This window comes from Bos javanicus, chromosome 15 (assembly GCF_032452875.1).
Source record: "Bos javanicus breed banteng chromosome 15, ARS-OSU_banteng_1.0, whole genome shotgun sequence".
Lineage (NCBI taxonomy): Eukaryota > Metazoa > Chordata > Mammalia > Artiodactyla > Bovidae > Bos > Bos javanicus.
Genome location: NC_083882.1, coordinates 53,450,416 through 53,476,173, shown reverse-complemented (window position 1 = coordinate 53,476,173; position 25,758 = coordinate 53,450,416). Strand labels below are relative to the sequence as shown.

At 40.3% G+C, this 25,758-nt stretch overlaps 1 protein-coding gene across 2 annotated transcripts in view; it reads left to right on the top strand.

Annotated features, from left to right (window-relative positions):
• The first annotated feature begins 22,831 nt into the window (after nucleotides 1-22,831).
• RAB6A (RAB6A, member RAS oncogene family) overlaps nucleotides 22,832-25,758 on the top strand; it is a 90,509-nt gene continuing 87,582 nt past the window's right edge. Inside the window, exon 1 of one of the 2 annotated variants that reach the window (XM_061380790.1) lies at nucleotides 22,832-23,532. In XM_061380790.1, coding sequence (XP_061236774.1) covers nucleotides 23,463-23,532 — 70 coding nt within the window. In that variant the 5' untranslated portion in view covers nucleotides 22,832-23,462. The remainder of the gene's footprint in view (nucleotides 23,533-25,758) is intronic. The other variant, XM_061380791.1, reaches the window with a different exon arrangement.

The following is a 25,758-nucleotide window of genomic DNA, read 5'->3' as shown; positions in this document are numbered from 1 at the left end:
TGGAATTCTCCAGGACAGAATACTGGAGTGAGTAGCCTCTCCCTTCTCTAAGGGATCTTCCCAACTCAGGGATTGAACCCAGGCCCTCATTTACATACAATTCCTAAGGCCCTTTCATCTCTAAAGGTCTTGGATTCCATTATTCTGCCATACAAAGGCAATTTGTTGTTTTTTCCATTTCATAGATGAGCAAACTAAACCCAAATGGACAGATTATTCTTCAAGTTTGGCTAAGAGGAAGCCAGACCTTCCAATTCTATCGTGGTCCCTAGACCCTTCTCGGACATGACTGAGCAACTTCACTTTCACTTTTCACTTTCATGCATTGGAGAAGGAAATGGCAACCCACTCCAGTGTTCTTGCCTGGAGAATCCCAGGGACGGGGGAGCCTGGTGGGCTGCGGTCTATGGGGTCGCACAGAGTCAGACACACTGACACGACTTAGCAGCAGCAGCCCCTTCTTGAATCCAGAACCACTCTTTCTTCCTGCATTCCAACTCTCCCTGAAACTGAACTAACTGCTCAGCATTTCAGGGTTCTCCACCATGTGAATCCTCACCATGAAATGCTCAACAAATCTCTACCCTAAATCACTTTAAGTAACTCTGTCCCTTCCAAGTCAAGGAAGCAAATTCTTCAAAGTAAAACAGAAGTCACCCCTTGCTGATAATGCTGTCATGACATAGGAAGTGGGCACTGACCTCAGGAAGGACTCCCCTACATGCACAGCCATATGGGCCTAGGGGAGTTACTATGCCACCTTACTTTTGCCACATCTCCTCCTCCAATTTTTCTGGATTATGATTCTTTAAAAGTTTCAAAACTTTCTTTAAAAAAGTGTTTATGCCATCTAATAATAATAATACAATGCCTTCTTTTTCTATTAATAAACATCTTCACAGACATTCTCTCAATTCTTCTTCTATATATAATCTTCCTTATACACAATTAATAAGGAAGACTTACATCTTCATCACAAGATGAGGAAATTAAGGCTCAAAGAGGGGACTTCCCTTGTGATCCAGTGGCTAAGACTCCCTACTCCCAATGCAGGAGGCCCAGGTTCAGTCCTTGTTCAGGGAACTAGATCCTACATGCCTCAACGTAGATCAAAGATCCTGCGTGCCACAACTAAGATCTGGTACAGCCAATTAAATAAATATTTTTTTAAAATAAGACTCAGAGAATTGCAGTGACTTGCTCAATATTACACAGCTAGAAAAGTGGACTCAGGTTTTAATCTCTTAGCCCAATGATCTTTTCATCCAACCTCCACTACTCAACATTATGTGTGTGCTCAGTCATTCAGCTGTTCTGACTCTTTACAATGACCCCTTGGACTGTGGCCCACCAGGCTCCTCTGTCCATGGCATTTTCCAGGCAAGAATAATGGAGTAGGTTGCCATTTCTTACTCCAAAGGATATTCCCAACCCAGGGAATTCCCAACCCAGAATTCCCAATCTGGATCTCTTTCCTTTCCTGCATTGGTAGGTGGATTCTTTACCACCATGCCACTGTCACTATATCATTTGATAATTGTTACTTGGAGACTCACATTCAGGCCAGTTTAACTTTACTACAGGATCCCTGAGCAGTCAGTCTCTCTACTCCTATGGAAGGTCCCATGGAAGGGATCAAAAGTTATTACTCGCCTATCAAATAAATAAGTGAATAAAATCATGAAAAACTCCCCCTTCCTATCCTGCTTATCTGCCTAATTAGAAACTGCAGTGTGAGACAGATACCTAGAAAAGCTTATAGGTAGGAAGAAGTTGGGGCTATACCACCTGACAATTCTTGACCAGGCTGTGAAGAGTTGTTAGAGCCATTTTAACACAGGAGAAACACTGAGTATATCTAGTAAGAGGTGTCTTTTTTTTTTTTTTTTGAGGCGGGGGTGGGGGTGGGGGGGGTGGGGGGGGGCTGGTATTTTGGCCCTATCTTAAGGCATGCACAACAGACCAGGGATCCAACCAGAGGCCCCTGCAGTGGAAGCTCTGAGTCCAAATCACTGACCCAGCAAGGAAATCCAGAGGTGACATTTTAAATATAAAGGACCCAACTTTCGAGAAGACTCTGATTGTTAGATATTCACCATTTGGTGAAGTTTGGATTTATTTCTTCAAAGATCCTTACACCCCAAGATACTATGATTCTGAGTTTCTCAAGATTGTAACACTCTAGAATCCTAAGACTGTAAAGTCTCTGAAGGCTCTACAATTTTGTAATTCTTATGGAAGAACTTTCCAAAGGAAAATCAATTTGTGGACTAGCCAGTTCTTAGCTGTCTCTCCTTCTCTACCTGCCCCACCTCCAATCTGCTTTTAACTTAAAGTCTCAGGTGTTTATTGTGGTCCAATGGTTAAGAATCTGCCTTCCAATCCAAGGGAAGCAGGTTAGGACAGGGTTAGGGCCTGCCTTCCTTGCCATTCAACCTGGCAACTAAGCCACAACTAAGACCTAAGGCAGCCAAATAAACAAACAGTTAAAAGCCTATTTGTGGAATACAAAAATTATGGCACATTCATCCACAGAGTACTTGATACTATGTATTCAATTAAAATAGTAAAAGAAATATTTACTTTGTAACAAACGATACATAACTTTATACTGCATTGCCCCGATTGGGTACACAGAAGAAAATAAAAGGAAGAACGACAAAAATCAGTCATGATTATTTCTGGTCGGTGGATTTTTCTTTTCATTATTCTTTTCCCACGTTCCCAGTTTTCTAAATTACGTATATGTTTTCACAATCGGAAAAAACCTTTTAAGTTCAAATATGTTAGGCCACACCTGGCGCAGCCACTGTATTGTCGGGATATAGAGATGAGTCACCTCAAAGGCGAAGGAGGGGCCAGCCGGGCAAGGACAAGGGCTGGCTTTGAAGGGGAGGGACAAGCACTGGATAGGGTGGGGACTGATCAGCTAAGTTGGAGTCCAAGCCGGAAGCGCTGACGGTGGCACCCTACCGGGCAAAATCCAGCGGCAAAGCCTGGGAATAACGTGGCAGCCGCAAAACGCCAGCGGCGCTGGCCTCGCCCGAGTGGTCCCGGAAGGCCTTCTAGCCCACGCCCTTGGCGAGCTCCCGCCCTTTGCTTCTCCCCATTGGTCCACTGAAATTTATTTGGCTCCTAGAGCCCGCCCCCCTGGGCCTACGAAAGGTGGTGCGTCCCTCCCCCACTTCCGACAGGAGTAGCCATACTGAGTGTGGCGGGACGTGGAAGCGGGTGTGGTTCGCTCTTTGGCTTTTACCCCCTCCGTGTGTTTCTCTATGGTCTCGGGTTATCAGGACCCAGAAGAAAGGGTAGTTTGCCCAGTTGGTAGCGGGGCGTTCGTGTAATGTGCAGAGGTCCCCTGCCCTGCCTCCAGTTCCCGGGAGTCCAGTGGGACTTTTAGTTTTCCAGAGGTGATGTCATCGCAAAACCTTTCCAAGGTCCTAATGCCCCGGTGGTTAGGGTCTCACAACCTTAGATCATTAGAGACAGGGTGACCGAAGAGTTTATTGTTCGAACTGCGACAGCTTTGAAAGCCTAAGGGGATACTTAATAATTAGCATTGACACAACAGTCATAAATGTGAACTGTTTGGGAATTTAGAGCCACCCTACTCCAGATCATCAAATCCTAGGCCCGGTTCTTTTGTTGGTGGTGTGTGTGTGTGTGTGTGTGTGTGTGTGTGTGTGTTGAAATGTATGTAACAAACACTTCCATTTTAACTTTTCTTTTTTTCATTTTTATTTTCTAATTTTAGTATAGTTGATTTACAATGTTACATTGGTTTCAGGTTTATAACATACTAATTCTATATTTTTATAGCTTTTACTCCATTTAAAGTTATATCAACTGTACATTACATATTTGTATCATTTATTTTATACCTACTACTTCATGCATCTTAATCCCCTTAACCTATCTTGCCCATTCCCTACCCTGCTTCACAGTGGTAACCACTAGTTTGTTCTCCGTATCTGTGAGTGTTTCTGTTTTGTTATATATATATTTTTTTTTATGTATATATATTTCTGTTATATTCATTTGTTTATTTTTTAGATTCCACGTATAAGTGAGAACATACAGGATTTGTCTGTGATTTATTCACGTAACATAATACCCTCCAGCTCTAGCCATGGTGTTGCAAATTCTTTTTAACCATTTTTAAGTAGTATTATGGAGAAGTATTATGGAGAGTAGTATTATGGAGAAGACAATGGCAACCCACTCCAGTGGGCAACCCACTCTTGCCTGGAGAGTCCCATGGACAGAGGAGCCTGGTGGGCTACAGTCCAAGGGGTCGCTAAGAGTCAGACAGGACTGAGCGACTTCTCTTTCACTTTTCACTTTCATGCTTTGGAGAAGGAAATGGCAACCCACTCCAGTGTTCTTGCCTGGAGAATCCCAGGGACGGGGAGCCTGGTGGGCTGCCGTCTATGGGGTCGCACAGAGTCGGACACGACTGACACGACTTAGTAGCAGCAGCAGCAAGTAGTAGTAGTTACATTCACAGTATAGTGCGACTATCACCATTGTTTCCAAAAACTTTTTATCACCTCAAGCAGAAACTCTACCCATTAGGCAATTACTCCCCACTCCCTCAGCCCCAACTGAACTAGTCCCTGATAGTCTCTTTGAATTTGCTTGTACTAGATATTTCACATAAGTGGAATCATGCAATGTATGTCCTTTCAGGTCTGACTTATTTCCTCTGCATATTTTCACCCATAGTGTAGCATGTATGAGTACTTCATTCCATATAATGAAATAATAACCTTACATTGGTTATTTGTTGTTGTTATTGAGTCATTAAGTTGTGTTCCACTCTTTTGTAGTGGTGGACTGTAGCCCACCAGGCTCCTCTGTCCACGGGATTTCCCAGGCAAGAATACTGGAGTAGGTTGCCGTTTCCTTCTCCAGGGAATCTTCCTGACCCAGAGACTGAACCTATGGCTCCTGCATTGGCAGGCAGATTCTTTACCATTGAGCGGCCAGGGGAGCCCTCCATTGGTTATACCACCATTTGTTTATCCATTTATTAGCTAGCTGATGGACGCTTCAGTTGTTTCTACCTTTTGGCTATTGTGAATAATGTTGCTATGAACACTCCCATATGCATTTTTTGTTTGATTACATGTTTTCAATTATTTTGAGTATGTACTTCGGTGTGCGATTGCTGGTTCGTATGGTAATTCTATGTGTTAACCTTTTGAGGAGCTGTCCTACTGTTCTCCACAGCAACTGTACCATTTTACATTCCCATCAACAATGGATAAGGATTCTAATTTCTCCACATCCTTACCAACACTTGTTATTTTCCAATTTTTGTTTTTACTTTTTATAGTCATCTTGTAGGTGTGAAATGGTAGTTCACTGTAATTTTGGTTTGCATTTCCCTAATGACAAATGACATTGAGCATCTTTTCATATGCTTACTGGTCATTTGTGTGTCTTCTCTGGATAAATTTCTATTCAAGTCCTTTGCCCATTATTTTTGAGCTGTTGAATTGTTGGAGTTCTTTATATATTCTGAATATTACTCCTTATCAGCTATAGGATTAGCAAATATTTTCTCCCATTCTGTGAACTGTCTTTCCCCTCTCTTGATACATTTGTTGGTACACAAAAGTTTTTAATTTTAGTAAAGTCCAATTTATCTATTTTGTTGTTGCCTGTGCTTTTGGTATCATACTTAAGAAATCATTGCCAAATCTAAGGTCACATGGCCCATCTCATTTTAGATATGAAGAAATTGAAGACTACATGGGGAAAAGCCTGAGGGCTCAATGTTGCCATCAATTAATGACAGTTGGGACTAAAATCCAGAGTTCCATTCAAAACCATCAATTTTTTTAAATGCTTAAAAATTATTGAGGGGAATTTTACCTTCAATAATAAAACAGTATAATAGAGTAGAGCCTTCAGAATAACTTTGCTCCTAGAATAAACAGAGAAGATTGCATATATAGTTCAAATTATTGTGACAGTAGACAACTTTGATTGAGTCATTTTTTGGAGTTGGTATTAAACAAACAAATAAAAATTGATCTCTTTGAGAAAGAAACAAGCAAGAACCTGGCTTACTTCAGGACATAAAATTTGTAGAATGACCCTTTAATTCATGGCCTTGTATACTAGGAATTTAGAAATCTAAATCTTTACTGGTTGAGTTACTTGTGGGGGCTCCCTGTTGAGGCCAAGAGCCAAAATGTCAATTTCACTTAAATTTTTTTACCAGTGTACATGAATAGAAATGCCTTTCAAAATTGCCTTTAAAATTGAGCACATATGTCTGAAGTTTAAAATCATTTTATTCAACAAGTACCTATAGAGAACTTTAGGTCTGTTAGGGTCTTTATTCCTATTTTGTTCATTAATTTGTAACTATTATGAATTTCTCTTTCTCTGAAATTTATATGGTGCTCTCTATTAGGGCTTGAACAAGGCTACTCCTTCTAGCATGTATATAAGTCAAGAAGAAATGTGGTGTATCTGTAGTGCCAGTGCTTCCCCATCACGGTTGTTTCTGGACATCTTAGTAGCATTATTATTTTCCCTTGAGACTATAAGGTTTGGAATAGAGATCAATTAGAAATCACCGGAATAGGAGGGATCTTAGACCCTGTCCTAATTGAAGTAGGTGGTAAGGTTGATGGGGTCATATTATGTTCTTTTTTCTTCAAATCATTTTAATACTCTGGCAGTGATTCAAAGTATGGGGATGCTACATTGCCTTACAACAAGCATGATCAAAGGCAATAATGAGACCAGATTCTGAACAGCAAGAGTTGTAGGAAGGCTTCAGGGCTCACAGATTGAAGAGCTTGGTTTCAGAAAGTCTCTTGAAAGCTAGCAGATAGCAGAAAGTGAAAGTGAAGTCGCTCAGTCATGTCTGACTCTTAGCGACCCCATAGACTACAGCCCACCAGGCCCTCTGTCCGTGGGATTTTCCAGGCAAGAGTACTGGAGTGGGGTGCCATTGCCTTCTCCGTTAACAGCGGCTAGGCGTATTATATTTACTTGGAGCTGGTATACATGGTGACAGCAGGTAAATTTTAAGAGATCCTCAGAGAATGGGTGAATGTATACTGAGTCATGAGTACCTTGAGGCATTCCCTGATGGTAGTTGGGCGTCAAGAGTATTTGTGGTCTGGGGTTAACAGACCAGAATGGGCTGAGCAAGTCTGTTATCTCATAGGGTCAAGCTTCTTCACTGTATAGACCCAGTCTCCTTGATCCTTGAGGTAATACTTGAAAAACATGACCACCCCAAAAGTCAGAGGTTCCAATTCCATCTGTCCATATTATTTTGTGCTTTAAAAAAATATGGAAGTTTTTACTTATAAAAAATTTTAAAAGTTGTCCAAAATAAATGTTGCATTCACTAAGCAATTAATTTAAAAAGGGAAGAAATTGCCAACTATAATACTGTCTCTTTCAAACCTTTCCACAAACCTTTCCACCCTTCAGCCCATCTTCTATCAGAACTGCGTTTAAAAATAAACAGACCTGAAAGACAAGTGTGTCTAAATATGATTTTTGTACCTGCAGAGCATATGTCTTCTCAGGAATATAAAAAGGCATAATAATTATCTCCTTCCCAATTTTTCTGCAAATAAGAATTATAGTATTTTAATCTATCTTCTATAAAATCTGACCATTATAGTACATGTTTTCTATTTCAGTCTCTCTGTTGAGCATGTGAGATTGCTTGGTTCTAAGGCTTTCAGATTAAGGCAGAAAAAAAACCCTTAGCCAATCTGTCAGAATGCAAGATTTGATTTCTTGCTAAAGGTTACTCATAGAGTTGCAAGATTAGCAAATGAAAATAAGGATGCTCAGTTAAATTTGAATATAGAATTTTAAATTCTAATTTAGTCTGGTATCAAGTGTTTTATCTGGCAACACAATCCAATTAATATACCAATATTTTGCATTTATTATTTCAATATGTTTTATTGAACACCACTATAGTGAAATGTTGGGCTAGGCTTTGTAGGTCAAACTGAAGGTAAAATGTGTGTCCTCAAAGATTTTATAATATTGGAAGATACCAGGCAGACACTAAAATTATATATAAGCAAATGAAAATTACATGTATAGTAAAATTAATATATAGAACTGACTGTCAATGTCTCTGTAGTTTGTTTCTTTGAATGTTGAGTATTGGTACTTCTCAGGTGTTTGTAAGAACAACCGAGTCCTTCCTCTGTAGTGAAGTTCTATCTTGAAATTAGCATGGCTTTTCCCTGTTCATTGCTACCAAAGCATAAATATTGGTATTGAACAGGGCTGTCCAATATTTTAATTCTCTCTACAGTAAAGTGAAAAATTAGAAAGCTATACACTTAGATGCTCTTTTTTCATTATAATTTCAAACTTGCTTTATCTTCATTTGTGATTGATGTTTAATCAGTAATGGTTTGTTATACTTGAGCTTTTGGTTTGCGTTCTGTTAAGAACTTAATGGAGTTTAATGATCTCTAAACAAAAACTTAAAGGGACTTCTCTGGCAGTCAAGTGGTTAAAGACTCCATGCTTCCACTGCAAGGGCATGGGTTCAACCCCTTATTGAGGAACTAAGATCCCACATTCCGTGTGGGAAAAAATAAATAAATAAAAATAAATAAACAAACACTTAAGAAGATGGTACGAAAAGGAAGTCTGTGACCCCTTTGCAATGGATGGATTGTTTTGCAAAATGAATAATTTCACTGTCCAATTGATGAGTTTATAAGTAAAATGGGTTAGTAGCTCGTAAAATGTTAACTTTTCTATCAGTACCAAAAGGATGTTATCCCATGGGGAAGAGAGCAACATCTCTACATAAACACTTTTTTATCTTTCCCTCCAAATGGTAACTATTTATTGAGTTCTTTCTCTGTGCTGGTATACTAAATGCTTTACAGATATTAAATGTAATCCTGGTGGAGAAATCAAGGCTACAGAGAGAGATGTGATCCAATGTTTTTGTAGGCTATTTGGCAGTCTTTTAAACACTAACAACAGAAAACACAACAGCACACAATGTTTTTCTTAAATGAAAAGTTTGAAACACTTAATTTTGAAAAGAGAGAGCTGAGTTCAATACAAGTAAAAACTTCCTGATAGTGAAGAACTGAAATGGGGAGGTTGGAGAGATTTTCTTTACTAGGGGCTTTACTAGGGGTTTATATGCCTAGAAACTGATAGAGATGATTAAATCCTACAGATATTCTCTGAGCTCAGTAATTATGGGAAAGGGAGTTTGCCTGGAGATCAGAGAGGGGAATTTTATGTGGTTGCTCCCTTTCCAGCTTCAATCCTATGCCCACCTATTGTGGAACTTTGTACTACAATTCCTACTTCTAAACAAAAACTAATAATTATCTACCTCTAGCTATTTGGAGGAGAAGGCAATGGCAACCCACTCCAGTACTCTTGCCTGGAAAATCCCACAGGCGGAGAAGCCTGGTGGGCTGCAGTCCATGGGGTCTCGAAGAGTCGGACACGACTGAAGCGACTTAGCATCAGCAGCAGCAGCTATTTGGATTCTTACTTCAAATGTAATATGTGTAAAACTAAACTCGCTATCTTCCTCCCTTCCTTGACCTTGTATGTCTCACCTCTTTATTTGCTACCTTTTTGTTTCTTTCCTTCTCTTCTGAACCAAATTCTTTAGATGAAAGAGCCTCCATTTTCCTCCATTTCTTCTTCTCTTATTCATTTTGTTCTTGTTGCCTCCATTTCTCAATCTCCCATTTCCCCCTAAACCCAAATATGGCTTTTTTCCTCCTCTCTCCATTGAAACTTCTAACTCAAGCCAGTGACCCTTTGAAGAAAAGAAAACTTTATTAAGATATAATTTACCTATGATAAAAATCATTCATTTCAAGTGACTTAATTATAATCCAGTGATTTTTAGTAAATTTACAGCATTGTACAATTATCACAATAAAATTTTAGAACATTTCTAGTGCTTAGAAAAGAGCCTGTGCCCATTTGCAGTTACTTACCTTTTGAGAACAGATTCAATGAATGATTTTCAGCCCACAGGTTACTTAACTGCTCTGAATACATTTGGCCCTACTGACCACACCTTTCCTTTTGAAACTTTCTCTTCCCTTCTTTTTAGCCATCACTTTCTCCTGGTTTCCCTCCAAACTTTTTGCTAGTTCTTCACAGATTGTTTTCTCTGCCTGACTTCAAATATTGCTATTCCATCCAGTTCTGTCCTCACCTTTCAGATTACTCTTTACTTAAATGATTACATTCATCTTTATGGTCACAACTGCCATCTGTAAACTTATGACTTCAAAATTTCTATTTCCAGTTCAGACTTGTGCCATGAGCTCCAGTCTGGTAGAGTATAGTAGTAAAATTGCTTATCATCAACAGTGGCTCTTCTTTGTCTGTAATAAAATGCAACAGAAAACTCATCAAATTAGCAGATAAATACTGTTGCTCTTGGGAAAGGAAATTAAGATTCACCCATACTGTGTTAAGTTTCAAAGTGGTGGATGAAATATGGAATATATGTATGATCTCTGAAGTCTCTAAGACTATATGTAAGACCATAATATACTCTTCTTAGCTGATTGTGTATTTTAAATAGAATTTTAATGTACCTGCAACTCTAGTACTTCATTCTAGTTAACACTTTTACATATGTGTCTCACCAGTTGATTGATATAAACTCAAGAGCAGGGACCAAATCTATTTCTGCTTTGTCTTTCCAGTAGGAAAGCATAGTGCTTGGTATAAAGTAGGTAAAAGTATTTGTAGAATGAATAAATGAATATGTCAAGGCAGAACATACTTGAAACTGAAATGGTGTGTTAATGTAGTGCACATTGGTGGTAGACTGCCAAATGTCATTTTCCATCTTTTCTTCCTTATTGGAAAATTGTAATTTTATTATAATAACCCATCTCCCTCCACACAGCTATACACGTGTATATATCAGAGTAATCCTATTTCTTTCTCTTGCTGGGGACAGATTTAGGATGGGTATATAAAGAAATTCTGGCCAGTGAGATGTAATGAGGTGTCTGCTGGGGAGATTCTGGGGAAAGTTTCTCACTTACAAAGAGATACATTGGGGAATTCCCTGGCTTCCCAGTGGTTAGGACTCCATACTCTCACTGCCCAGAGTCCAAGTTCAATCCTTCGTTGGGAAACTAAGATCCCACAAATCACATGTGGAGCCAAAAAAAAAAAAGAAGATACACAGAAGTATCTTCTTTCTTGGGACTTTATACTATCTAGAACTACCACAGCCATGTTATGATTATTTGGTAAGCTAGTATCTAGGGGCAAAGTCAATATACTGAGGAAAGCAGAACAGAAAGATAGAAGAAAGTAGTTTTTACAGACATTGTTGGATAGAAATTAAGCAAATCTGAAGCTGCCCTAACTTGGGACTTCTTTATGTGAATTGCCCCACTGTTTAAACTATTTAGAGTTGAATTTTCTATTTCTTCCAGCTGAAAGACTCCTAACTGATAATTTTAGTAAAAGGATAACATAGTAAATAACCTATGCCTTTTCTTTTCCTCGTTAGACTATGTAGACTCTGGACAAAGAGCACACATTGACTCTGTTGTCTGTGTTGCACTCAAGCTGTAATGTAGATGTTCTTGCAAACCTCCTCTGAAAGGACTGTTTGCATATTAACCTTGATAGTCTCAGATCTAGACAACAAAAACAATAATTTACATGTCAAGTGAAGCTGCTGCTGCTGCTGCTAAGTCGCTTCAGTCATGTCAGACTCTGTGCGACCCCATAGACGGCAGCCCACCAGGATCCCCCATCCCTGGGATTCTCCAGGCAAGAACACTGGAGTGGGTTGCCATTTCCTTCTCCAATGCATGAAAGTGAAAAGTGAAAGTGAAGTCACTCAGTCGTGTCCATCTCTTGGCCACCCCATGGACTGCAGCCTACCAGGGTCCTCTGTCCATGTGATTTTCCAGGCAAGAGTACTGGAGTGGGGTGCCATTGCCTTCTCCGTCAAGTGAAGCTAGGAAGATGTATTTTAGGATCAGTGATATGGAGACTTCTTGCTTTTACTGATGAAAATAATGAGGATATTCAGCCTGATTCTACCTCTCAGTGCTGGAATTTTCTAACCTATGGGCAGAATTCTAATGGTAATTATATTCAGGAGACTTAAAGATAAATATTGACACCAGTTCTTTGCAGTTATTACAATATTATTTACACAAATTTCAGTACTTTTACTTTTTTCTCCTCCCTTTTCATCTATTCAAATTCTGCCAGTATGCCAAAATGCAACTGAGATTTCACCCTTGTCAGAAACGCAGTGACTCATGATGTTAACTCTAATGCACCAAAATACCTGTATTTCTGAACACCAAACACTGTAAGACACTATGAGTACATTATATACACAAGGTACAACCCTACCTTGAATAACTTATGATCTAATTGGAAAACCAGGACACAAAGAAAGTACGGAATAGCATATTGATTCTCAAACTTAGGGTGCATAAAAATCCATTTAATAAACCTGTTAAAAATGGATTTTCTAGGCCATACCATTAAAGACTTTTGAGTCACTAGTTTCAGCTTGGGGCTCCCTAATCTTAATTTTTGAGATTCCTTAGACTGATTTTGATTGTAGGTGTAATAAGACTTTCTATTTGAGAACACAGTGGAGTGAGAGAGTGATATTTTTTGTTTCTTTGGACTGTGGTACCATGCTGAAATGGGCCTGTGGTAGGAGTATAATTATAAAGGCCTAGATTCATTCATATTATCTTAATAGTGGTAACATGGCATCCAGTCCCATCATGGTAAATAGATGGGGAAACAGTGGAAACAGTGTCAGACTTTATTTTTTGGGGCTCCAAACTCACAGCAGATGGTGACTGCAGCCATGAAATTAAAAGACACTTGCTCCTTGGAAGAAAAGCTATGACCAACATGCTGCTGCTAAGTTGCTTCAGTCGTGTCCGACTCTGTGTAACCCCATTGACGGAAGCCCACCAGGCTCCCCCGTCCCTGGGATTCTCCAGGCAAGAACACTGGAGTGGGTTGCCATTTCCTTCTCCAGTGCATGAAAGTGAAAAGTGAAAGTGAAGTCGATCAGTCGTGTCCGACTCTTAACGACACCATGGACTACAGCCTACCAGGCTCCTCCATCCATGGGATTTTCCAGGCAAGAGTACTGGAGTGGGGTGCCATTGCCTTTTCCGATGACCAACATAGACAGCATATTAAAAAGCAGAGACATTACTTTGCCAACAAAGGTCGGTCTAGTCAAGGCTATGGTTTTTCCAGTAGTCGTGTATGGATGTGAGAGTTGGACTATAAAGAAAGCTGAGCGCTGAAGAATTGATGCTTTTGAACTGTGGTGTTGGAGAAGATTCTTGAGAGTCCCTTGGACTGCAAGGAAATCTAACCAGTCCATCCTAAAGGAAATCAGTACTGAATATTTATTGGAAGGACTGATGCTGAAACTGAAACTCCAATACTTCGGCCACCTGATTCGAAGAGCTGACTCATTGGAAAAGACTCTGATGCTGGGAAAGATTAAAGGCGGGAGAAGGGTATGACAGAGGATGAGATGGTTGGATGGCATCACCAACTCGATGGACATGAGTTTGAGTAAACTCCGGGAGTTGATGATGGACAGGGAGGCTTGGCGTGCTGCAGTCCATGGGGTTGCAAAGACTTGGATACGACTGAGCGACTGAACTGAACTAAACTGAATAATGGTAATGGTGAAGATGGAACTAATTGTAACAGAGGGATGTTGAAGAGATAGCTATCACAGGGTGTGGTGACTAATTAAATATAAATGATAAGGAAGAAGAAAAAGTCAAGGATGACAGTAAATATCTGATTTAAGTAATTCCCAACTCTTGTTAGCTCTATGACTGATTCTCTTATTTCTTCATCTTTAAATGAAGATAATAATATCTACCTCATAGCATTATTTGGAGAAGGCAATGGCACCCCACTCCAGTACTTTTGCCTGGAAAATCCCATGGACAGAGGAGCCTGATAGCCTGCAGTCCATGGGGTCGCTAGAGTCAGACAGATTGAGCGACTTCCCTTTCACTTTTCACTTTCATGCATTGGAGAAGGAAATGGCAACCCACTCCAGTGTTCTTGCCTGGGGAATCCCAGGGACAGGGAAGCCTGGTGGGCTGCCGTCTATGGGGTCGCACAGGGTCGGACACGACTGAAGCAACTTAGCAGCAGCAGCATAGCATTATTGTAAAGTACAACAACTAAATTAGGGTGCTTAATAGACACTCAAATATTTAGTTTTCTGAAAGAAATTTAATAACAATAGATGGTAACATATGGTTAATGCTTAATGAAGGACTGGCACAAATTTTAAGAATGAAAATGGATGTGGAGTAGAAAAGATCAGTGTGGCCTGGCATAAACCATCTCAGTACTTTAAAAGAATCACTTACATTTTTAAATTTTGATTTATTTTTTTATTGAGGGAGCATTGGTTTATAACATTATATAAATGTCATGTGTAAAACATTCTATTTCTATATACCTTACATCACTTTTTTCTGTCACCATAGAAGGTGATTCCCTTTATCCATTTCTCTCTCCCCTCTGCCACTTCCTTCTTGGTAACCACTACTCTATTTTCTGTATCTATGGCTTTATTTTTGTCTGATTTAGTTTGCTCCTTTATTTAGTCTTGTTTTTTTATATTCTACAAATGAGTGTAATCATACAGTTTTTGTCTTTCTCCATCTGAGTTATTTCACTTAGAATATTACCCTCAAGGTCCATCCATGTTGTCACAAATGGCAAGATTTCATCTTTTTATGGCTGAATAGTATTTGATTTTATATAAATATATATCTCACATCTTCTTTATCCATTCATCCATTGATGGGCACTTAGTTTGATTATATATCTTGGCTATTATAGATAATGATACAGTGAATATAGGGGTGCATATATCTTTTTGAATTAGTATCTTCATGTTAATTGCTTCTTATTTGGATAAATACCCAGAATGGGATGGTTGGATCACCTTAGTTCTATTTTTACTTTTTTGAGGAATCTCCATACTGTTTTCCATAGTAGTTGCACCAATTTACTAACAATTGTGCAGCACAAACGTTTCCATTTTTCCATATCCTTACCAGCATGTGCTATATCTTGCCTTTTTAGTAATAGCCATTTTAACAGTTATGAGGGGCTTCCCTGGTGGCTCAGTGATGAAGGATCTGCCTGCCAATGCAGGAGATGTAGGTTCGATCCCCTGGAGAAGGAAATGACAACTCCAGTGTTCTTGCCTGGGAAATCCCATGGACAGAGAAGTATGGCAGACTAGTCCACGGGGCTGCAAAAGAGTCAGACATGACTTAGAACCTAAAACAGCAACAAACGACAGTTGTGAGGTGGTATCTCATTATAGTTTTCCTTTGTATTTCCCTAATATTTAGTGCTGTTGAGCATCTTTTTCTGTGCCGGTTGGCCATCTGTAGGTCTTCTTTGAAAAAATGTGTATTCAACTCCTCTGCCCATTTTTCAATTGAGTTGTTTGCTTTTTGTTGTTGAGTTGTATGAGTTCTTTATTATTTTGGATATAAACCCCTTATTGAATGTTTCATTTGCACTTAATAGGTTATTTTTTGTTGTTGTTGTTGATAGTTTTTTTTGCTGTTTGGAAGCTTTTTAGTTTGATGTTGTCCCATTTGTTTATTTTTGGTTTTGTTTCTCTTGCATGAGTAGACACACCTAGAAAGATATTACTAAGACAAATGTCAAAGAAAGTACTGTCTATGTTTTCTTCTAGGAGTTTTATTGTTTCAAGTCTTACATTCAATTCTGTAATTTGTTTTGAGTTGATTTTTGTATATGGTGTGAGATAGTGGTCTAGTTTCATTTTTTTGCATGTGACTGTCCAGTTTTTCCAGCACCATTTATAGAATTCAATTACATTTAATCAAAATGTGTATAGGTATAGTTTTAAAAAGTCTAATGGTGCTATAATTCTCTCTTCATTTGTCTAGTTTTTTTTTTTTTTTTTTTGCACTTGTTGTTAAGTTTTCCTTCAACTCTTCGCATGAGGTGGCCAAAGTACTGGAGTTTCAGCTTTAGCATCATTCCTTCCAAAGAAATCCCAGGGCTGATCTCCTTCAGAATGGACTGGATGGATCTCCTCGAAGTCCAAGGGACTCTCAAGAGTCTTCTCCAACACCACAGTTCAAAAGCATCAACTCTTCGGCGCTCAGCCTTCTTCACAGTCCAACTCTCATATCCATACATGACCACAGGAAAAATTTCTGGAAACTTTTAAGATCTTCTTTTGTCTTTGATATGGAATTTCATAATGATGTAACCTGAAATATTCTTATTTTCTTTTTGCTGGATGTCTGACATACCCTTCCAATTTGGAAACTCATGTTTCCCAGATGTGAGAACTTATTTTATATGATTTATTTTATAATAATCTCTGCATTAGAATTTCTATTATTTGTATGCTGTGTCTTCTGGATTAATCCTAGATACTCCTCAAATTATCTAGTGTCCATTTCTTAGCTTTTTGCTATGCTTTCTGGAACATTTCCTTAATGTTATTTTCCAAATATTCTATTTTTAAACTTTGGCTATCATAATTTTAATTTCCAAGAAAGCCTGTTTTCAAAGTGTCCCTTTTTTAAAAATAGGATCTTGCTATTCTTTCAAAAATGCAATAGCTTTTGCCATATATTTTCCTTTTTTTTCCTGGTTTATTTATATTCTCTATTTAATATTGGAGATGTTATCAAATATATAGCAAACCTTTACAGCTTGTTCAGATTTAAGAGAAGCATCAAAATAATCGGAAACTCAGTGTGAGGGGGTTGCATTTACTGATTGCCACTGCTGCTGCTGCTAAGTCGCTTCAGTCGTGTCCGACTCTGTGCGACCCCATAGACGGCAGCCCAGCAGGCTCCCTCGTCCCTGGGATTCTCCAGGCAAGAACACTGGAGTGGGTTGCCATTTCCTTCTCCAATGCATGAAAGTGAAAAGTGAAAGTGAAGTCGCTCAGTTGTGTCTGACTCTTAGCGACACCATGGACTGCAGGCTACCAGGCTCCTCTGTCCATGGGATTTTCCAGGCAAGAGTACTGGAGTGGGGTGCCATTGCCTTCTCCCAGCATTTACTGATTAGAAGGGTTCAATATAGGATGATTTGATCGTGAACTGGCTGAACTTACCTCTATATTCAGAATTCACTGGCCCTTTCTCTGAGATGTTTCAGCTTATATAAAGAAGGATCTTCCCATCTCTTTTTCAGACTTATAAATTGCTGCCCGTGTTATGAAAGGTGCTTGGAGAGAGACCATTGGCTATCAAGCCCCATATCTTCTGACAGCTCCTCACCCTAGTACTCTACCATGCCTGATATGTATATGCCTAGAGATACTATGCCTAGAGCCTCTTATGTTCAATTCCTCCATTTCTAGGGATAGGTTTTTAACTACTGTTTATATGATCTTTGATACAGTTCCCTTGTGTCCCTTTTCTCCTCCCTAACTTACGTGGTACCTAGAACTTCACATTCCTGAGCCTTTCTAGTATTCTGCTTGGCTGATTGACTTGCTTCTTGTTACTTTCCCTTTCAGTAAGCACTTTCTATCCTCTGTACAGTCAGCTACCATTGTTCTTTGTCTCCTAACTTAAAATATTATGGAACTGGGTTAGAGATGTTAAAGCCAGAGTTTGCATTTTATTTTTGTTGTTCTTGTTTTGGAACAGTTTCAGAGAAGGAAGAAAGCAGAAACAACTTTAATCGACTATGCTAAAACTGGAAGTTTGTTCAGTTTTTCCAAATGATATTGTAGCTTATCATCTCACTGGATACTTTCAGCTACAAAATAAAGATTTTTATACCTTTTGATTTTTGTATAAAATTCAAAAATCCAGAAAAATGTCCCCCCAAAGATGGTTTCTCTTGGCGTTTTAGGCAAGTTAAAATTTGGCTGTACAGTCTGTTGGCATTTAAGTGCAAACAGTATTGGTCTCATTTTTCTGTCCTAAGATACTCTGTTCTTTACATAAACAGCAATAGAAGCAGTTGTTCTCTTCTTCTGTGAGAGTGATAATCTCTTAGTAGCAGGTGGGATGATTCATTCTCCTGCACATCTTAGAGGAGACTATTATTTGTGGGGGATAGAGTGTGGAGAGTTGAGAGCTCCAGCCATGTGTCAGGTATTACACATTCTGGACTAGTTTTAAAAGAAGCAACCTCTTCCCCCACTGCATTTCAAAGCCTAGAAGTAACATCTCACATCTAAGGCTCTGAGAAACCGCATTATCCTTAACAGGGACCATGATTCACATGAACAGAACAAAATGGAACTATCAAAAATAGATTGTGTAGATCACTCTGTAGCAAAAATATCTTCTGACTCAGCTTATGAATTGGCCATAATCATAGGAAGAACCATTCCATTGAGGTTCTACCTGCCTTCTCCTCCACCTTGACTGAATAACCTTTATACTACTCCCACAACACATAAGCTATTTGGAAAATAGGTTTTGATATGAGGCCCCCCACTCCTTTTTTTTTTTAATTGTACTCCTTTTGAAATAGGACTTGCTTAAATATATCTTGTGTTAATTGTGGTCATGTAATTGGTCACCTTGAATTATTGGGCATTTGTCATTTTTTATGCTTTGTAATATTGATCCACTATTATTTTTAGTAGCAATGGTTTTAATAACTTTCAGAATAGGTTAGAAGGGCTTCACATTTGATGGAATTTGAATTCCTGCCAGAGTTATTATTTGTTTCAAATATGAGCAATATGAGTTCAGTTCTTTTACCTGGGTAGTTTTTCTCCTTTTATTGATTTCCTGCCTCTCCAAGAGTAATAACTTCTTTTTAGGGAGTAGTAAGCAGAAAAAGGCATTCCAGAGTAGTAACTATTACTGTATTATATATACATACACTCGCACACAGTATTGAGTGCCTAATATTTAAGGAGTTGTATGAGGTATTTTAAGGGATCTAAAGATGAGACTATCAGATGCTTCCAGCCACAAGTAACAATGACAAAGACATATTGTGAAGACATTAATACATATAAAGACATTTATTATTTTGCTAAAAAGAAACCCAGAGGAAGTTCAGTGATATGATGATGCCTTTTAGCTTTTTGCTTAGCCATCATCAGTGAGTTGACCTTTTTCTTCAGGATTATATATTAATGTTCACATAATGTGTTTGCTCTAGATATCACATCCTTATATAACCATACTCAGTGGCAGAAAGATGGCAGTTTTTCCTCATCTATCTCTTCTCATCAAGGAAGAAAATTTATCTTAGAAGTCTCTGGCACATTTCCTTTGTATCCCATCAGCTCAAATAAAGTCAGGTGCCTATATAGCTTAGCTGAAGGGAAGCTGGAAAAGTATTCATCATTTCCAGTATATATTGTGGAAGTGTGTGTGTGTGTTGGTTTGGATAGGCAACAAATAGTGTCTGTCACAGGAAATGGTCCTCCTTCAGGAGGTTTTTTCTCTGGGGGCAGAAAGACAAGCTGCAATTGTACTACGATTTCTGTGTGTTAGATTCCTGGTCACACTCATGGGCTTTAAATTAGCAATCCTTTTTGAACTAATGAAAGAACGCTGCTCTGGTACTTTCCTAATGGAGCTGCCAAGGCTGTCCTCTCCCACTGTCCCCAATTTTTAGTTATGAAATTCTGATCTGGGCATCTTTTCCATAAGTGTGTTAAAGGAATGCAGTATCCATTTACATCACATGATTTTAAGTGATGTTCTCTTTCTCCAAGATGCTCTTGCCCTTCTATCTCCATATGCCCAAATCACAGTCACCTTTTGAAGAAAACTAAAAATAATCTCTCATTTATTTCACAAAAATTTGTTACATGCTTACCGTGGAGCAAGCACTCTGCAAGTGTTGGGAATACAAAACATGAGCTTTTACCTCATTAAGCATGTAGTCAGGTGGGGAAGACTGACAATTAACAAATACAATTAAGTGATGGGGAAGAATAGGATACAACGGAGGGCTTCCCAGGTGGAGCCAGTGGTAAAGAACCCACCTGCCAATGCAGGAGATGTAAGAAATAAGGGGTTGATCCCTGGGTTGGGAAGATCCCCTGCAGAAGGTAAAAGCAACCCACTCCAGTATTCTCACCTGGAGAACCCCCATGGACAGAGGAGCCTGGCAGGCTACAGTGTATAGGGTGGCAAAGAGTCAGACTCAACTGAAGCGACTTAGCATGCACGCAGGATACAGTGGGAGTTCAGGAAAGATATTTACTCTTGGTGGGAACGGGGGCAGACTGAGAAGGTTTTTTAGAACTTTTTAAAGGTAATTTTAAAGAATGAGAGGAATTGGGAAGAGGAAGGAAGGTGTTCAAGATAAGGAGAAATCATAGAGGTGAAAGTGTTGGGGAAAGCACCCTTGAAAAAGGCCCCTTTAATTCCTTCTTCTCCCAAGTAATTTCTCCATTTGATGAATGGAGTTGCATAGTACACAATATGCAACTTTTAGACCATAAGATCTCTAAAGATAAAACATATTACTTACACAGAGCACTTGATATATATGAATTTAGCTTCAGAAGAGAATGAGACTGTATATGTGTCAATGCAAAATGCCAAGTTAAAACATTAAAAACATTTGAGGTAAGAGATGCCTATGTAATATCGCTCTTTAGAATGGTAGGAATAGTCACACCCACCCAGGTGATTACAGAGATCAAAGCAGCAGGGAAGAATTGATTCATAAAGTTCTGGAGGAAGCACAAAATAATTATAGTTCCAATCCTCACATGTTCCTTTAAAGGTTATTTTAGGAAACGTAATGAAGACCTGGTACACATCAGAAAGAAAAAATCGCCACTCATTTTTGTTTGCAGAGTTTTTCTACTTGGTATTAGCTACTCTTTTTGTGTACTAAGGTTCTGGGTTACTGGTGGGGAGGGCCTTAGCAGACCTGACAAATTACTTTTAAAATCAAATATTAAAAAAGAAAAATCAAAGTTGTGTCCATGTCATGACTGAGGTTTTTACCATTTCATTTTAGATGTGTGTTCTAAAATCTTTCTGCTGCTTGGTTGACAGGAACTAGACAGAAGTAAATTTTGATGGAGAAGGAGATTCGAGGATATATCTGTTGTCTTGATAGGCCAGAATAGATGAAGATGTAAGAATCTCTTTTCCTCCCCTCAATTTATCCTAGTTCATTCAGCAATTCATCCCTGGGTTTGAGAAGGCAATTGTTTGATCCTGTCATTTCTATAGCTAAGTAAATAACCCTCAAATAATGAGAAAATGTACATAAATGTGTTTTGTGAATGGTATGGCTCTATACACAAATTTAATAACTTATTTTTTATTATTAACTTGGAAGTATTTTTGATACCAGTTTTCAAGTGTCTTTTTCAAGGGCAAGGATTACTTTTTCATATGCTGTCCTATAGTATGGTGAGTTGTGACTGAACTATGGTAAAGGGTTGATGCCAAATTCTCTAATTTGACAAGTCGTTTATTTGGTAATTCTTAACATTTATTTATCTTTTATTAATAGACTTTATTTTTTTAAAGTTTTAGATTTACAGAAAAATTGAGTAGAAAGTACAGGAAATCCCCATATGCCTCTCCTTACCCCCCGTTTCCTCTATTACCCTGATTAGTATGTTTGTTATAATTAATACACGAATATTGTTACATTGTAATTAACTAAAATCCATATATATTCAGATTTCCTTAGTTTTTGCCCAGTGTCCTTTCTCTGTTCCAGGATTCCATTCAGCCTTAACAGTTTAGTTATCATGTTAGTTGTTAGTTGTATTCACATTACTCTTAGTTGTCACATCTTCTTGAGCTCCTCTTGAGTGTGACATTAGTTTTGGGGGGTCATCTTCATTTTGGGGGTCATGAACTGGGTTGAAAGTTATGGACTCTCTTCACAGAAAAATAAGCAAGCTGTAGATGGCTAATTTAAGGGAGGTCTACCCACAGCAGATTCGGAAACCCTGCTTTAGAAGAAACGGATGATCCTTAGAATATCCATTTCCCCACATCAGGGCCATGCTCTACCTGCAATTTGCTGTGTGACCTTTCTGCAAACCCATTTCCTACATGAGCCTCAGTTACACCAGCTGTGAAATGGGGGATTTGGTTTACCTGATATCTAAATCCTTTTCTATCACAGTAGAAGGTGGGGTCACCTAGAGCTGTCCACATCTGAGCAACAAAGATTGGGAACAGACCATAACAGGTCACGCAAAGAAAGTGAATAGGCTTATCAACAAGGAGTTATGGAGGTTCAATGGGGGAAAAGACAAAACCTGGGTTCCACTTTATGACTGTGGATTTTGTAAGTCATTTCCTTCCCATGAGCTTCTGTTTCTTCATCTGCAAAAAATATGAAAGCCCTGCTTCTGGTAGTTATGAAACTCCTTGGAGCAACAGCGGAGAACGTACCAAGAAGGGTATCATGTGAAGAATTATAAGAAAGAAAATGGAGAAAGTGGGTGAAAGGCGGATGTGAGGAATGAGAAGCAAGGTTGAGGGCTCAGGAAAGAGGAACCATCTGCACACCTAAGGCCTTCCGACTTCACCTGCACTTGTCTGGGTCAATTCCATCTCCTTTCCGGCCCCGCCTCCGCCCCAATTCCCTCCCCTCCCCTCAGGCTGCGACTGGCCACACTTCGCATGGCCGCCACGCTCAGCCGCTTTCCACCACGCGAAGGTGGCGCGCGCGCTCTGGGGCCGCCACCTCACTCCTATCTCTGCCTGCCCTTGACCTCTTTCGATTGGTTCATCCAGTAACTGACGTAAGTGCTCCCTATTCCACCTCCAACAGTTCCTCCAGCCTCCGCCCCACCACCTCCCTGCGTCTCCTCAAGCCAGTGGAAACCTAACCACCCCTGATCTCCGCTGAGCGGGCGGAGCCGGGAAAGCAGGCTGAACCAGGAAGGCGCAGTCTGTGGCGCGCACGCGCACGCACGCACGCACGCCGGGGCTGGCGGGGCGGCAGGCTCGCGCCCGGGTTCGCCCCGCGCCGCGCCACAGGCTCGCGCACTCAGCAGGTTGGGCTGCGGCGGCGGCAGCTGTGGAGCTGAAGCGCTGCGTGTGAGAGGTCCCAAACGCTTCTGCGGCTCCCACTCCGCCACCCTCACCTCAGTTTCGGTGCCGGGTGCTGAGAGGGGAAAGGCTCTAGCCTTGGGATCCCCCCACCCCTAGCACGCCCCTGGCTGCTTCCGACACCGCCTTCATTCCCTTTCTAGCTGCGGGCCTCGCTAGGTGCTAGGCGACTCCGAGGGGAGGCGACGGCGACGGCTGCCTGTCTGTGTAGAGGAGCCCTGCTCTCCAGCCTTGCTCCGCCGCCGGGCCCTGCAGGGGCCGAGATAGCTCGGCGCCGGCCCTTCCTCTAGCCTCTTCGTTAACCGGTTGGAGCAGCGTCGGTCCGGGAGGTCTCTGGGCTGAGGCGGCGGCAGCTTCTCCGGCTCCATCATGTCCGCGGGCGGAGACTTCGGGAATCCGCTGAGGAAATTCAAGCTGGTGTTCCTGGGGGAGCAGAGCGGTGAGTGCGCGGCTCCCCCACTCCTGGCGGCTGGCCGTGGCTTCTCCGCACCGCCCCCCAATGCGGCCCTTCAGTCCGTGAAGGCTCCCTGCGGGCCTCGCGTTCGCGCTCGGTTCTACCCCCCGCAGCCCCTGCTCGTATTCGGTTCGCCGACCCCTCTTCGCCACCCGTTCCTCTTCCCATGATCCGTCGCTCGGATTTTGACCCTTCAGTCCCCGACTCCACCGGCTCCGTTCCCCGCAGCCCGGCCCTCTCGGGTCGATCTGCCCTCCCCACTCCTCACCCCGCCCAGCCCCAGCCTCCTGTCCATCCCTTTCTTCCTCCGTTCTCCGTCGTCTCGCCTACCCCAGCTCCCTCCCTTGAGCCCCACCCTTGTTCCTTGCTCTTATCCCAGTTGGTCTGCTCTGTGAGGCCCACCCGGGAAGCCCCACGGTGTGGTAACCGGCCCTCTTCAGCCTAGCGCTATGAGGGTGGGATCTGGGCGTTGTTTTCCCCAGAGGTTTAGCCGCGAGAAGTGCGGGTCTTACCGAAGGTGGGAAGTAGGGAGTTGGGGGTCCTAGGAAATTATTGGATTGTTTTCACCTGGGTGGGGAATTGGCCGGGGTTTTGGAGGATATATATCTGAATTGGAGGGGACTTGAGGATGGAGTGGTTGGTGAGTGAGGGAGTGGCGGCGGCAGTGACGATTTTTGCCCCTTGGTTTAGGCTGTGGCCCGTTGGAAAACCTCGTTTTCTTCTCTTGACGTTCATCCCTGACGATCCTTTCGGCAGTGTTCATGCCTTTCCAATCTCTGCCAGATGCTATGTCATGATCGTTTTACTTGGAATTTTTCACATCTCACCTCTCCTTTTTTTGCTTCAAGGCGGAGCAGTATCTGATTCTCCTCACGGTGGTGCAGACAGAAATTACTGGGGAGGTGTTAATTATTCCATTTCATTAGTATTTTCCAAATATATATCAATATTTAGGATTCCTTTGAGAGACGGGTTTAGAATAACGAACATCTTTGTTTTGTAGGATTTCATTTGGGCTTTGGGAGTAGAGAAGAGTAGAGAAGGAATCGATTCATCCACTTGTTATCTAAATTAGATTTGAATATGTAATATCATTTTGACTAAATGATTCTTGTATAGTTAATATTATTTAGTATCTGGTGAGTGAAATTGTTATGTCATTTACCTGGTCAAACTTGTGCTGTCGTTGTACTTTGTATTAGATATAAGGTTCTAATTTTGTGATGACCGGCTCTAAAATTACTTCTTATGGTAATTCCAGTTTTATGCTATATTATGCAAACTTCAAACTCTGTAGTTTAGCGATTATCATGCTCTGTTGTTTTTCTCACATTTTTCTTGTCTTTAAAATCGAGTCATTGAGAGATTAGTTTCTCCCGAGTCATCAGACAATTGAGTTACCTGCTAGATATTTTAGGTTAGGCTATAGAAAACATTTATTTCTTTTGATGGGAAAGAAGATAACTGATAGATAGCAAATAAATTCGGAGCTCTTATTACTACTTTGAACTATTTATACTAATTGGAATGGCATTAAAGTAGGTTAATAATAGTTGCAAAATTGCTTCCAGTTGGACTTGAGGAATCGTTTTTCTCCTTTCATAAATAATCTTTTCTCCCTGACCTCTTATCAAGTCTCCTCTTTGCGTATTTTTCCTGAAGTAAATATAAACTTGTTCCTTTAAGTAACTTAGTGAAACCTCTGAGATTGATCCCTGTCTATGTATTTTGACAGTTTCAAGACAGTACCATACATAAAATACAACTATTGGTCATTATTGATAAATAGGACACACATACACATACACACACAAAGTGCTTATGGTGCACTCTAGGGATTTTATTGCCTGCCTTACATTGTGATGCACAGCTATTTAGTTTGCATGAAAAATACATTAATCTCTGTCTTAAGAAGATTTTAGTGTGAGTAGAGACCATAATTTAAGAATCTTCGAGTTTCCTTTGGACTTCTTGAGTATTTATATTCTAATTCACATTGCAGAGTTTTATGGCTTCTCATTTAATTTCTTAAGTCTTAACTAACTCCCCTTCCTTCCACCGTCTTAAATTTTTTGTAACTAGACTTGATTTTTTAGAACAGTTTTATATTTACAGAAAAATTAAGATCGTGCAGAGATCCCATCTAACCCCACCCGGTTTCGTCTATTATTAACATCTTATATCTCTATGGTGCATTTGTTACTGTTAATG